The 14,903-nt window shown below is 34.9% G+C and overlaps 4 protein-coding genes across 4 annotated transcripts; 3 read left to right on the forward strand and 1 right to left on the reverse strand.

Moving 5' to 3' along the window:
* Positions 1-303: 303 nt before the first annotated feature.
* On the forward strand, positions 304-1,419 carry TRIADDRAFT_26397 (uncharacterized protein; the record flags this gene model as incomplete). Its single annotated transcript, XM_002113357.1, has 4 exons — positions 304-359; positions 494-577; positions 904-941; positions 1,376-1,419. The coding sequence occupies 4 exons, from the start codon at positions 304-306 to the stop codon at positions 1,417-1,419; spliced, it is 222 nt and encodes a 73-aa protein (XP_002113393.1).
* A 3,182-nt stretch (positions 1,420-4,601) lies between these two features.
* On the forward strand, positions 4,602-5,730 carry TRIADDRAFT_57512 (uncharacterized protein; the record flags this gene model as incomplete). The annotated part of the gene is made up of 5 exons (XM_002113358.1): positions 4,602-4,749; positions 4,854-5,000; positions 5,088-5,155; positions 5,279-5,374; positions 5,515-5,730. 5 exons carry the CDS (start codon positions 4,602-4,604, stop codon positions 5,728-5,730), a joined length of 675 nt encoding a protein of 224 aa, XP_002113394.1.
* Positions 5,731-7,125: 1,395 nt separating this feature from the next.
* On the reverse strand, positions 7,126-7,922 carry TRIADDRAFT_57513 (uncharacterized protein; the record flags this gene model as incomplete). The annotated part of the gene is made up of 2 exons (XM_002113724.1): positions 7,126-7,416; positions 7,521-7,922. 2 exons carry the CDS (start codon positions 7,920-7,922, stop codon positions 7,126-7,128), a joined length of 693 nt encoding a protein of 230 aa, XP_002113760.1.
* Positions 7,923-13,047: 5,125 nt separating this feature from the next.
* Positions 13,048-14,796, forward strand: TRIADDRAFT_50410 (uncharacterized protein; the record flags this gene model as incomplete). The annotated part of the gene is made up of 7 exons (XM_002113359.1): positions 13,048-13,169; positions 13,248-13,340; positions 13,422-13,476; positions 13,598-13,712; positions 13,784-13,958; positions 14,067-14,304; positions 14,380-14,796. 7 exons carry the CDS (start codon positions 13,048-13,050, stop codon positions 14,794-14,796), a joined length of 1,215 nt encoding a protein of 404 aa, XP_002113395.1.
* Positions 14,797-14,903: the final 107 nt, after the last annotated feature.

Consider the following 14,903-nt stretch of genomic DNA (forward strand, 5'->3'; position numbering starts at 1 on the left):
TGGTAGATTGCTATTGACTTCAACTCTAATAGTTAGATGCAGTATTGTTGCACGATTGAAACTTTGATTATGAATACAAGTTGAAGAATATACATTACAACACTAGAATAGGTTGGAACAGTAACAGTGCCATCTAAATTCTACTGTACAGTGTACAGCTTAAGTGGATTAAAATGGACGTAATATGATGTGTACATTTCATCATCATTTTCATGTAATATACTATGCTTCCCTATGGTCATTATAGAACAGAACAAGGCATCGCAATATCTTTGCTTACAATTAAATACTTTGCAACTCAACATGATTGAAATCATTTGCAACGATCGACTTGGCAAGAAAGTACGAGTAAAGTGCAAGTATGTTAGCCAAAATGAATGCTATTCAATAGTACAAATGGATTGCATAGCTAATTATTGTATAATTATGGACCTAAAAATCACTGTGTCTCATCAATAAACTTATCATACATATTGAATCTTATATTCTATAGTGAAAATGATACAATTGGTGACTTGAAAAAGCTAATAGCGGCGCAAACTGGTACAAAATGGGACAAAATTATGCTTAAGAAATGGTAACATTACTGCCATCGAGTACTTGTAGTGATTTTCGTATAGTGATGCACTGTACTTTGAAATGTTGTTGATAGTATAGTATTTTCAGATAAAGCGCACAGCACAAATAGACACTGCTATGAAAGTTGTTAGTTGTTTGACCAGTCTATATATTGATTATCTATTATAGACTAGCAAAATAGGTTAGTAGATCACTTTCGCACATACTCAGTAAGCAGTGTCACGTATTTGAAATGATAGATTGATCCTAAAGTTGAGCATATTGCCAGACTGACTACGTTAACCCCTTTTCATTGCTATATACGCTCTTTTACTAAATTTCTAGGTATACAATCTATAAGGACCATATCACTGTAGGTGATTGTATCTTTTATAATAAACGTAAAATATACGTCTGTAAGAATTACAATATTTCAATGTCAAAATGAGTAAATCTGAAACTTGGTGAAATCGTCACTGATGACGTAAATGCAATTTTACTCTACAAGATACAAACACGCCTTAATTGAACCATACAGATTTCCAACCTGTAAGAATTTCAGTTTCTCCTATAATTGCTTATAAAAATTGACGTAACTGTACGAGTATATCTACACTAGCAGTGTTGACCTGAATAGATTGATCTATTTCCTTATTATAACCGATGAACAAGTTTGCATCTGGATTTATTAATTTCTCAGTAATAGTAAAGCTAAACGTTACTACAATAGGATTATTCAGTGTAGACGGCGTCTATATTGCGGTATTTACTTGATGATATTTTACGTACGTATTGAGTCCTTAACCTTTGCGCTCAGATGAAATACGCGATGGTATGAATTTGGAACTTTACTATCAGTAGCTGATGATATAATAGCTCCATAGCAATGGCGTCATGAATACTTTCCGGTAATCATTGGATTGTCTCAAGATAGGAACCACCATATTAACAGTAAATTCATCATCCTATGCTTCCTTTAAGTTCCTGGTAGGCATCAAAATATGCTAGCATTTTGTGTCTTTAAACATTTATTGAATGCTATCTTGTATTAAATCTTCTACTCTGAAACATGATACCATACTGCGAGATAACCCATCGAACTGTTACATTGTACTGTACGATAGCCTATATTTATGATAATGAAGCGTAATATTGTACTCGATTTGAATAATTGTGTCGTTGTTAACATTAGTTTAAATTACGAATAACTTTTTGGTGGACTTGGTGGACCTGCTTTATGAATGAACTATGTGTCATTCGTTGTAAGTCGATTTAACTCACGGTTAAATTTCTACTCGACATGTATTCACAACATGTTTATATACAATAAAGTTCAATATAATTGCCAGTACATTGTTAACTGGTTTAGATTTATTACACCAGGCGATAAAGGAACATTCATTATTCGTATAGCTATTTACAAAAAATAATGAGTGATTAATAATAATATTAAATAGCTTTTACATATTCATGTTTCACTGCTAATTATCATGTAGGCAAAGTACAAGATGCCATAATTCTATAAAACTAGTCGGCAGTCTAAATTCGGTTGTATCTATGAATTTATGCAGCAATTGTATTACTAGTATACGCGTATAATAGCTCAGATCGGTGAATTCCTACCGTGAATTGCATGAATAAGCAGCATACGAATGTGGATGTTTAAGACATTTCTAAAACTGTGACGAGTTGTTAAGCCAACAAGACTACAGCTAACGTGATTAGATTATAAAAGTGTTAACATACTAATTGAATTCAACTTATCCATAGCCCAACCTTAGCCCTACTGTAAATAAACTCTACCGATACTGTATTCTTTCTCGAAAATTCTACAAGACGAATCTTATATCCATCTTGTACAGCAACGATATACCGTGCATTTATATAATTTATATATAATGTGAACCATTAGCTGGTAGACAGACTCAATTTTACATGGTTGCGAGCATGTAACCGCCTATACATACAGCATTTACATAATTTATATATAATGTGAACCATCAGCTGGTAGACAGACTCAATTTTTCATGGTTGCCAGCATGTAATCGCCTGTACATATAGCATTTATAAAATTTACATATAATGTGCACTATCAGCTGGTAGACACACTCAATTTTATATGGTTGCGAGCATGTAATCGCCTATACTCTACAATGTACATATAGCATTTATGTAATTTATATATACTGTAATGTGAACCATCAGCTGGTAGATAGACTCAATTCTACATAGTTGCAAACATGTAATCGCCTATACATATAGCATTTATATAATTTATTTATATATAATGTGCACCATCAGCTAGTAGATAGACTCAATTCTACATAGTTGCAAACATATAATCGCCTATACTGTATATATAGCTCAGTTGCTAGCTGCCTGTCCAAGTGGATCTCAACGCTGTCGTGAGTACACTGTCAACACATGTACAATATGACTGAATATAAAATTTAAGGTACTGTACGGTATACTGTACTACTGTCGATGGTATGCAGTACTCCATCATACAGTATCAACAAATAGAAGTAATTATATCAGGAATCTTAGCACTTGCTGCGAAGCTGATCACTATAGCACACAAATCCTGGCCAACATTGGATGCTAAGCATCTCCAGCTACGAATATTTTAGCTTTCTGCAGACGATTTTCGACTTAGATCAATTCAGCGATGCCTAAAAATACAATAACTGATTCGATTGTATCTGGTGCAGAAGCCTCCAAGATCGTGATGATACAAGGTAATCAAGAGCAGCTGTAGCTAATCTTGTAACATATACAAAAGTAGTGCAGATTTCCGAGATTTCCTACATCCAACTTGATCTCTTAGCAATGACAATCTTGATAAACTGTAGGTACGGTCAATACTGCCATAAAATGGATACCTTGATAATTTACTATGGCATCCTTAGTGCTAATAGGAGTCTTATTAGCGTTTACAGTAACGAAATCATTCAAATTTGTAGCATTCATTTTACTATCGTACATCGTTCTGCAAATGTCTCTGCAGCGCCAGAATTGAAGCGCTGACATGAATGAGATAGTCCTTCATCAGTATGTAATACCTAGTAGTACTTACTCTGCTGCTGAAACACTTGCATGGAGTTAACCAGTCATAAAGACAATCGACACTTTTTTAGTGCTCATAGATTATATATTCAGTTCGATATACTCATGACATGAAACAGTTGAAGTACAGAGCGGTAAAATTCCGACTTAAACTCAAAATTTACTGTTCCAATGCATAGATAATCTGCAACATAACGGGAGAGCTTTTCTTAAGGGATATATAGAAAAACTAGTTAAAAGGTGAGTTTGAAAATGTACACAGTGGTTTCTCAGTTAATTATACGGAACATTTTACTGGATACAGTATAATAAATTGTTAAATAATTTTCGATTAGGGTCGATATTGTGCATATCTTTGTCCTCGATCTAGCGATCGAAAGTTACAAACAGTATTTGACGTCAAAACGTTACAAGAATAAGTAAGATATAAAAGATTTACCTCCTAAGTAACACCAGTCAATTGTATTTTAAAAATTCTTACCGATATCATCATAAATAAGATCTTGATATCAACCCTACGATCAATGCTTTAACTACTTGTATATTCACTTTATACTTATATACTGTATATCTAGAATTATATTACATGACGGTTACTCTGATGTGGTCGGATGGGATAATAGCGGGTAACTTATCAACGTTATGTTAATCGATTATACATATTGTAAAAAATTATTGTTAAGGTTTTATGCAATATGTATAAGAACTAGATTAATATCTATCGTTTGTCCCATTGCAGCCAACAAGATTGCATTCGCTGGCAATCACCAGATGGCATCTATCAGCAATTTAATAATGCGCTAAAGAAAAATAAAAGTAATCACCACGAGCATTGCTACGTATTATTTTACAACTATGCACAGAAACATTACAAAATCCAAATCGTGCAGTAAAGTTGTATATAATAACGCTACACCTGATGCAATCTATGCAGAGCTCATAAAGATAGTAAAGTAGTTTATCAACCAATAGCTGACATGGTTTTATTTCTAATAGATATCTCCAATGCTGCATCGGTAGCTGTTGTAGTCGATTCCTTAAGCCCATTTTTATCGCACAACTCTACTAATCATGTCTGCCTAAGTCTACAACAGCTAATGATGCCAGATACAAACATTAATCAAGGTAATTCAAAATTTTGAAAAAGACTATAAAAAGTTTGTAGATCTAATGTCTCCAATGTCATCATTCTTTTAAATTACAAATAATCACTTTTCGCCACTTTTTAGAGGACCTTAAGATAACTCAAATAGTCGCATTACTACATTCTGACCTACACGATGACTATGAAATATCTGCCATGAAACACATCGCATCAACAACTATTAGCCTTTGTGAAATGAGTATTGAGGACAAGTTAAAATTTGACGATTTAGGTTATAAATCGATCGCTTCATCATTGCAATAAATAATCACCATTAGGCAGGCAATATTGAAATCTATCTTAATTATACATTGCTTAGAAAATACATTTTATTTCGGCTTATGCAAAACAAATCACATCAAGAAATCTGGAAAAATAATAAATAAGGTATTTGCTACATATGTTCAAATAAGGGAAGATATCTAAAAATCGGCATTTCTTGTTGATAACAGTATGTCGACATAGTGGTATCTCGTAAAATTTTAATTTTTCTGCCTTTTTCAATATTAGAAAGAAGTTTATGGTATTTATAATGATTTCGTGATTCGGATATTTGAATATCACCAGACTGATATTAAATCTTCTACATTGGATAAAAGTACTTCGGTAAGCAGAAGGCTACATTTGTTCTTATGTATTATAATCATCTGAACCACATAGTATTCCTGAAACAGAATAATTCTACTAGGTGTAAGTTACTTTACACGTGTCTAAATTAGATACTACGTATCATGTGTTATTTTTAGTCTGATCCAACAGAAAATCTCACTTTCAACTTAAAGCTAACACAATCAGAAAAACAAGCAAGGTCTCGTTTGAAATTGCCTTATACCTACAGCGATGAACGTAAAGCAGCTGAATTAAGTCAGCCTACCGCATCTTCTGGTGGTAAAATATTTTATCAACCAGATGAAGTCGATGACTTTGATGAAGAAGATCCAGATGATGATCTTGACATATAATGCTACCTTATGCAAGACTTGATCTGAAGGTTTTTCTTGACGAATTTGGGTTTTGTCATTTTATCACTGCAGCATTTCTGTCTTTTAAAAAGTTAACTGCTAGTTACTGAATTATGTAAATATTTTAATTATTGCGTGCAAATTACGGTACAATTCGCTTCATCCACAGCTTAAAAGCCAATTTTTTAAGCTCATTACCAAACGTAAATTGCACAAACTCTTACGGAACCCAATCATTTGAATCACATAGCTGAAAAACGTGTATACTTATAGCACTCTAATGTACTAACCATTGTACGTACATTATTCGTTGACTTTTGGAACCCAACTTATTACCATTGAATTGTAACAAATCATTCAGATCCAGCAATACAAATTGATTTTTATGATCATTCATATCGTCCGATACGACAATTAAAGTACTGTAAAAAATTTTTTACTTAATTATAATTGACCATACTCATGGTCAAGACTTTATTGAGATTATCTGGTACATATAAGGCTTTCATTTATATTACATCATTTGAATTATGGTTTTTATAAGGTATCCATTGAAAGTCAATATATATTAAACATGAATGTAGGTTCTAAATTTTCCTACGGCATGTCACATAATTCTATATCAAACAAGATATTGAAAGTTTATACAAGATTTTATATTTAAATAAAGTATCAAGTTTATCTCAACGTAACAGTACCATATTTTGTTTTTGGTTCCACACTTTGGTAACTTATTTCAGTACTAAGTAATGTACTAGTGTTACCAATATCTTTCATAAAGTGATCTGGATTTCTTGCTATATTAAGGAATTATAGTTTCTTGGTATCTGACATTATCAGTTAACGTTAATGAATTAACAGGCATATATAATATCCTCTCAATACATCAATAGCTGTGCTTGTATCCAAAGAATATTGAACTTGCACTATACTGTACGACTATTCATAAAGCATTATTAAAATATTTTAACCTATATTCCTGCAATTACTTTGCAGTAACGTAAGTACTTACTTAAATAATAGTAGACCGTAACTGGCAAAATTTACGCACAGGGTAAAAAACACCATTAATCGATCATAAATCTGGATCCATGTATCTTATAAAAGATAATTTACAAATTTGCTAAACTATCACTATAGTATTCATTATTACGTTGCAATCTTATTACACGATAAGGTGCAATTTATTTAATTAATGTTATTAAAAATTTCAGGGTAACATCATATTTTACACTGCCAAAGTAGATATCTAATTTACAATAAAATCGTAATATAATTATGGATCATCGATAAGGGAAGATATTACAGTATAATATATACGAATAATAATAGTGATTTAATGAAACAGTGCATAATTTAAAAATACCTCGAACTATTTAAGTTGTATTTTTTTTTTTATCTGCTCTGTAAATACAATAGTGTTCTCTGCTTTATATCCGCTTCAGCAATAGTCATTGATAAATTATCAAATTCGCGTTTAGGAATTTCATTAGTAACAAGTATAAGACTTAAAACTTCAAGAGATTTGGCAGCGTAAGCAGCATATCGAATGATGTCATTTAAAGTATTACTTCGCCGAAACCATCTTTCGATCCTTTTTCCATTATTAAGCTTAACGGCTAACATAATACGATCTTCATCTTGATCATCTGGTTCTGGTGGTATAGGAATTTGTCGCCATGACTTCTAAATAAAACATTGACAGCCATAAATATGATATCAGCTAGTCAGAAGAATAAAACACTGTATGACGGTAAAGTATAATAAAGTTATAATTTTATCTAGCTTACCGGATCGCTCGCTCTTCTAGCTAAATGATTTCGTTTAAAAGTCGACGTTGTTGCATTGCTATTGGGAGGATGCGGTCGGAAAATTGGTGTTACTGTTTTAATGTCAACTGTGTCTCGGTTACCAATAGAAGGCAATCGTTTATATTTAGATAGAGACGCTGCGGTTGATTCAGGTGCTGGAGGGAAATTAGGCAATGCGGAATCTTGCGATAGCCCTCGAACTAATGGTTTACTGCTTGATGCAGTTACATAGGTTGATTGAAGCTCTGATTTTGTATTATCAGGAGCGGTATGAGTCCTTTCACTTGAATGCTGATGATATGAAGGAGACGAAGGAAGGCTAGTAGGTGGAGGTCGTCGCCGTCCCTTTGCTGATTGTGGTCGATTTCTTGTAGAGCTCATTATAGTTGGCAGCCACAAAATTTATATAATTAAATTGACAACTTTCCAAGATTTGAAGATACCATCACACTCTTTTTATTTTAAGCAATTCTTATAAAATCTGTAATCATAAATTAAATGTTTTTGAATGACAATATTACTATCAATAAGATATTTTCATATCATAATACTAGTTCTATCTAATACTTTTATTCAAAATTTAAGTTTACATCTATGAAATATTTAGTTATAAAATAATAATGATATACCGTAGCTTGCGTTTGTTATTAAAATAGTTTAAGTTCTATGTTATGAGTTACTGCATTGTAAATTGACCTGGTGCGCTTTTAGATGACTACTACATGGCATGCAGAACTTTCATATAGCAAATATGGCACCGTAATATGAAATTTTGTTAAATACTGTAGTCATTTAACGATCGCTACAAAAAGCTTCCAAAGTATATTAAACTCAAAGCGTTTCATTTACTCACTTAACCGGATGTCTGTACAGGTATAGAAATACGAAAGAACACTAAAGTGAATACGTTAGCTTCAAAAGCTGATTATTGCTTTAAAATTTTACGTAACTATCTTAGATAATGATTAAACAACACACTGTACCGTCATAGTATATATCGCTACACATGCTGTGTATAGCAGAATATTTGCGTTTATCCTAAAAACTATTGCTGCTATCGCACATAACTCTCCCTATACTTCAGTAACCGAAAACTTAATATTGTTCTATCTGATATGGACTAAGACAATGCACTCGTTTTATTAATATCTATAGGCTTCCAAATATTATATTGTAGTATTTCATTGACAATATAGTAATTCTAGTACAAAAATATTAATCCTCGTTATATTGACTTAAACTTGTAGTTCTTATTGAGTTGGAATGGTACCGGTAATTATCGTGCTTTATCTGATTTATTGAGCACAGATTTATTCTACGCTACTATACGTAGTAGATTTACTCGACTGATTAAATCGTGGTATTGATAACGGAGAATGGAAAATTAATATTAAGGAGGTATTAGCTATAAACTACCTCATGCTACAAATATAGTATTCGATACCATGCTGTTAATGGCTATTATAACATATTTCATAGGTATTCAATCGTATGGAATTAAAACTTCAGTAGTGACCGTAATTTAATCTGATTAACTTTCTCACTTCACCCTCTTCAGTACTACTTTGGAAAATATAGACGGTATATAATTATATAGTATACTCGTATACGCCTCTCCAAGAATAGAATGGGAAGTAAAATGCGAATAGCTATGCTTATATCTACAGCATAATGATCATTCACAGTGACCACTGGCATATTAAGCTTGGCCATATATGCAGTTTAGGAGGAACGTTAATACCCCACTACGCCTAACTTATTGATAGACAGAGTCACAATGATACATAATCAACCTATTTTAGTCAACCATAAGATAGGGTATACTCGTCCATATATCTATTTCATATTTAAAAATCATTGACAGTTTATCAATCTCAGTCCGCGACTGTATTGCGTATTTTTGTAGTTCATTATCATAATCACAACCGTTCTTTGTATGCCTCTAATATTCGAGATTAGAATTCTCTGTATAAATTGTCCCTACCCGTCCCCATGCATGTCTAATCTGCGAGTATATAAATAAGTTATAAATACCTTCTTTTTTTCCATTATTTCATTGACAACCTGTACTTCTTTCTTATATTCACAGCCAAGAATAAATTTAAATATTCCGATTGGCAAATAATTTTCCTCAAGTCTAGCATACGCGTAAAAGGAAGTTCTTCAATCATTGACCAATATAATCAATTCAGATGTCAAGCAAGTACATCCTGGGCTCAATCATGTTGCCTTTGTGGGTGGGTGGAAAATATCACCAATAGAACCAGCAATCGTTGGCTATAACTTTAATCTTATAGCAACATAAGCTAAAGTTGTAATATGGATATTGACCGTTGTCCAATAAGACTGCAAATAGGGAAAATGGTCAATACAGTAGATTAATTGCTTCTACAGTATACAGAAATATTCTACCCATATCAAGCAGTCGATGGTATACTATTCCGTGTTGATTGGCCAAAGTATGAGGTTGCTTACTCCGTATGAATAACAGTACTCAATCAGTAGTTATGTTGATAGTATTTATTAAGATTCAATTTGAAAATTTGGAAATGGTTTCCCATGATCGTTGATGGCCGTAGTCTGCACTCTGCAGGTGCAATGGGAGCCTGGCTGAGAGGCGTCTCCCGTTCCTATGACAACTGGAGTTGACTGGAGCTAGTGGCTAGGATCATTTTTGCATACTGTACACAGTGCTGATACGCATGTAGCATTGCACGTTATACTGTACTAGTATGACCAATCGCCACCGAGCTGACTCATCGCTGCAGCAACTCGATCATACAGAATCCAGTTCTGCAGCATCACGCATGAGTCATCTCACTGCAACTGCAACATCATCTCAATAGCAGCATTGTAGACGTTTCGGATCGTTTCGGATCGTTACGTTTGACGTGATGGTACTAACAGTGTTGACCCTGGTGAAAGACTGATGACACACTTTGTATGCCCACTGCAGTACAGTACAGGACAGTAGTGTGCTGTCCAGTATGCCTACTTTCAAGTGGTCCGTGCCTGGACCGTCACGTCACTTCATTGTGCGACTCACAACGAGCCCGCAACAATTTGAAATCTTGGCCAGCGTGTGTAAGCCATTTTCCTTCTCACTTCCACCACTGCCAGCTTTCCATTTTATCCACTATAACGTAAGATAGCCTGCCTTGACTGCTGGAGGAATCCAATTTATTCTATTGCATTCGATAGCCAAGTAGACTGATTCATATCATGGATGATGACTGGGGATTAGCAGCTCGTAAGCAAGATGAACAAGCCAAATCCAACGAGGTATCTTCTTGATAAAGCATGATGCATATTTCAAATGCCATCGCAAGACTGTACAAGGCGCTGTTGTCTGCCAATTTTGAAACAATTTAAGCGCGTGATAGTAGGGGCCATCGCTTACAGGATCATAACACCATGCTAGTCATGGCTGTTATTTTTTTGGAACCTATTTTACCGAAAGGATTTACAGCTGTAGAGTCCAGAATGCAACCCGATGATAATTTCAATTCGATTCGCTTGTAAAAATCGACTAGGTACCAATAGGGGCCGTGATGATAGGACTAGTCGATGGGAAGATACTGTGTGGGATATTATTCTAAATTGAAAATAGTCCATGAAGATACCTTACTGTCCATAAACTGTTGTAGTAAAATTGAATTTTTCCCGAGTATAGTATACACTTTACGTTGATTTCATTCGATCGAGTGGATGTGGATAAGCAGAAGCAGGATACTATCGATCCTTTTGACCAACATTGTCTCTTGTCCAGTGACCGCTACGACGAATAAGGCGATTGAAAGCAAGCAGGTAGTTCAAGAGCAGCTGATTTCCGTCTTGTGATAATCGGACAAGATAGCAGCAGATCATGGTGCATCCCTACAAACTCTCAATCAATATCGTTAAAATGTAGCAGTCTACTTGGGCATGACATCCAACTCTAGACTTTAATTTGCTACTAAAGGCGTGCTACGACCGTGTTCTTGTAATAGATGCAGTCGTTGTTAATCGGAACAGTCAAGGCCTTTGACTCAAGGATTCATAATAGTTCGATCGAGATTTCCCTATGGACTTTACATGCAACAGCCAATACATGAAATCTACCGCTTATGGATGAATTAGCTCGCACTTTGCTACCATTCATTCAAGTTAAGCGACCTAACTAGTCACCTTCAGGATTTTAAATTACTGCCATGTGACTCGAGCATGTTTTTGCCTTCTTGGCCGCCTTGCTTCCGCTGATAACACGCACAAACATTGCACGAGTAGACGCTTAAGATGTTCGCCGGTACTCGATAGTCAATTCAATGCCTGCCAAATGCCCTCATAGCTGCTCATTTTACGCGGACTGATCGCATCATTTCATTATCAGTAAACAAGATCATCATGCGATGGAATGACTACAAATGATCCATGAAGGCAATTATCGTAAAATGATTGAGCAAAGAATCGCAGTTAAGTACTACAGAATTCATAGAAACCCTATCCACTATGGATGCCAAAATTCGCCACAGACTTTCCAATATTTTCGGCATTTCGTGAAATATGGTAGTGACTTCATTATAGCTGAATTCGTCTCTTCAACGTTATGTTTAATAGTTAATCAAGCCGAAAGGAAGGTCACTCAATGGATATCTCGATCATTGACTATGCATTTTACGGTATTTTACCTACGTCGATGTTATCCGACTAACCGCGTCTCAATTTTTTTCATTAGTTGTAGTTTGACTAACCCTGGGCAAGATCTAATGTACAGTGTATGCGCCGACACGAATAATGGTCCAATTTTTTGCAGTGAGCTACGCTTTTAGTCAATGCTTTAGTATGGTTATCCTATTATAACCAAAAGCATTAATATTGAGAGCTCTTGACTTGATTGATCATAACAAGTACAATCATGAGTCAATAATCTCTAGAGAGCAATATAAAACCAGGCGGCAACATGTGCAGCCGGTCTAGGAGCTACGTTAGTACGTAAGAGTGTGAATTAGACTTCCTTGAATCCTTACAAGATGCTAAGTAAACCATCCTAGTAGATTGCATTTTGGATGTGTAACATCCATGTCAAAGAGATACAAGTTTGAACCCTCAACTTGTAAAGAAAGGATAAATCTATAATTGTTAACTGATCATTTAGTCATGCACACCTTACACTGTATCTTACTGTGGTATCGATTATGTCATAATCACCACACACATTTTTCAATTGACCCTTGAATAATTAATCCATCCATTCATTTTAATTTTAAGCAAGGTGAAATCAGCTACATAGCAAGAATGATATCTCATACTATTACGTTGTCTTTTTTTTTTAGCAGAAAAAGAAGGCCGATGAACCTACAACCAGCTCGGCTACAGGTGAGTATCTTGCATTGATAGATAGTTTGATATGCAGTAGGTGGAAGGAAAGAGCTAATTGAATTTTATATAACAATGGTAAAAAGCAGGGAAAGATTCAGACACTGCTTCAACCTCTACTGAGGATGATGCTGGAATTTCATCAGCAGAAATGTCTCTTTTAAATAAAGTTTTACGCTCCAAGCTCGTTAGCACTACTGCTGACATTGAAGTTCAGCGTCAAGATCCAAATTCTCCGTTATATTCCGTAAAATCTTTTGAGGAATTAAATTTGTAAGCCACGTAATATCTTTTCAGACCTTTGAAACGGTAACAAAGAACATCATTTAAACTAAATGATAACAATTTCAGGGCAGAAGCTGTTCTGAAGGGTGTATACGGCATGGGCTTCAACACTCCATCCAAAATTCAAGAAACCGCTTTGCCACTCCTTTTAGGAGCCAAGTAAAAGCAATCGAATATCTCTAATTTGTTGACATCATTGGATTGTATTAACTATTTTCTTTGTAAATTGATCCTTCCCAGGCCGTCGAATATGATTGCACAATCACAGTCGGGAACAGGAAAGACTGCCGCATTTGTATTAACGATGATCAGTCGAATTGATCCAAACAAAGAATATCCTCAGGCAAAGCAGATTTACTAGTTTCTACTCTTGGATTAACGTGGCGTTCTCATGCTTTCCATATTTTACAATTTAGGCCCTTTGCTTGTCACCAACGTTAGAATTAGCACAGCAAACGGGTAAAGTTTGTAAACAAATGAGTAAATTCTTAGATATTAAAATAGCAATGGCGACCAGAGGAGAAGAGCATGGTAAATATTATGATCTAGTTAACGTGGACGATAATAGCGAAGCGTAACCAGTTTACACATGCTCCCCTTAGGTAGACGAAGGGAAAAGAAGGTAGAGCAAATCATTATTGGTACTCCGGGTACAATTTTGGACTGGATTAGACTGAAATTATTTGATCCTAGCAAGTTGGGTATATTTGTTTTGGACGAAGCGGATGTAATGATTGATACACAAGGCCACCGTGATCAATCAATCAAGGTGCACAGGTAGGGAGTATAGTGCTATGAAGACTAAATTGAATAAACTGGATCGGTATTATCGATGCAAATCGTTGGCTATACAAGTAATACTAAATGAAAGACTTGAACGTCTAGGCACTTGAAGAAAAGTGCTCAATTTCTCTTGTTCTCCGCGACGTACGAAGATCGTGTCATGAAATTTGCAGAATCCATCGTTCCAAATCCCGTTATTATCAGATTAAAACGTAGTGAAGAAAGCTTAAGCAACATTAAACAATTTTATATTCGGTGTCAAGACCGACAAGAAAAATTCGAAGCACTATCTAATATCTATGGAACTATTAGCATCGGCCAAGCCATGGTCTTTTGTCATGTAAGCCACTACAGTAGATTGCGATTTATAGTGCTGCTACCGAGATAATGTATGATGTGGTTTTATTACGTCTAGACTAAAAAATCTGCGCAATGGTTAGCTATGAAGATGAAAGAAGATGGTCACGCTGTGGCTTTGTTAACGGGAGACAATTCTCCTGAAGAGCGTATGTTTGTCATTGATAGGTACAGAAGTGGAAAAGAAAAACTTTTAGTAACAACTAACGTATGTGCTCGTGGTATTGATGTGGAGCAAGTGTCTGTTGTCATCAATTACGATGTGCCTCTTGATGGCCGTGGAATCCCTGATTGCGAGACTTATTTACATCGTATTGGTAGAACTGGTCGTTTTGGAAAGAAAGGTATTGCTATTAATTTCGTGGATTCTGACCGATCTTTCAATAATTTAAAGTCGATAGAGAAACATTTTGGTCGAAAGATTAATCAGATTATAGCAGACGACCCTGACCAGTTGGAACAATTAGCTGATTGAGGACGAACAATGTGATCGAGCCTGGTTTATTACCATACTCTGTATATTAGCAATATTAAGTTTAATATCACGGTGAAAGTTGTTTGATTGAAACCATGAAAATGCTA

Source organism: Trichoplax adhaerens, genomic scaffold (genome assembly GCF_000150275.1).
Source record: "Trichoplax adhaerens TRIADscaffold_6 genomic scaffold, whole genome shotgun sequence".
NCBI lineage: Eukaryota > Metazoa > Placozoa > Uniplacotomia > Trichoplacea > Trichoplacidae > Trichoplax > Trichoplax adhaerens.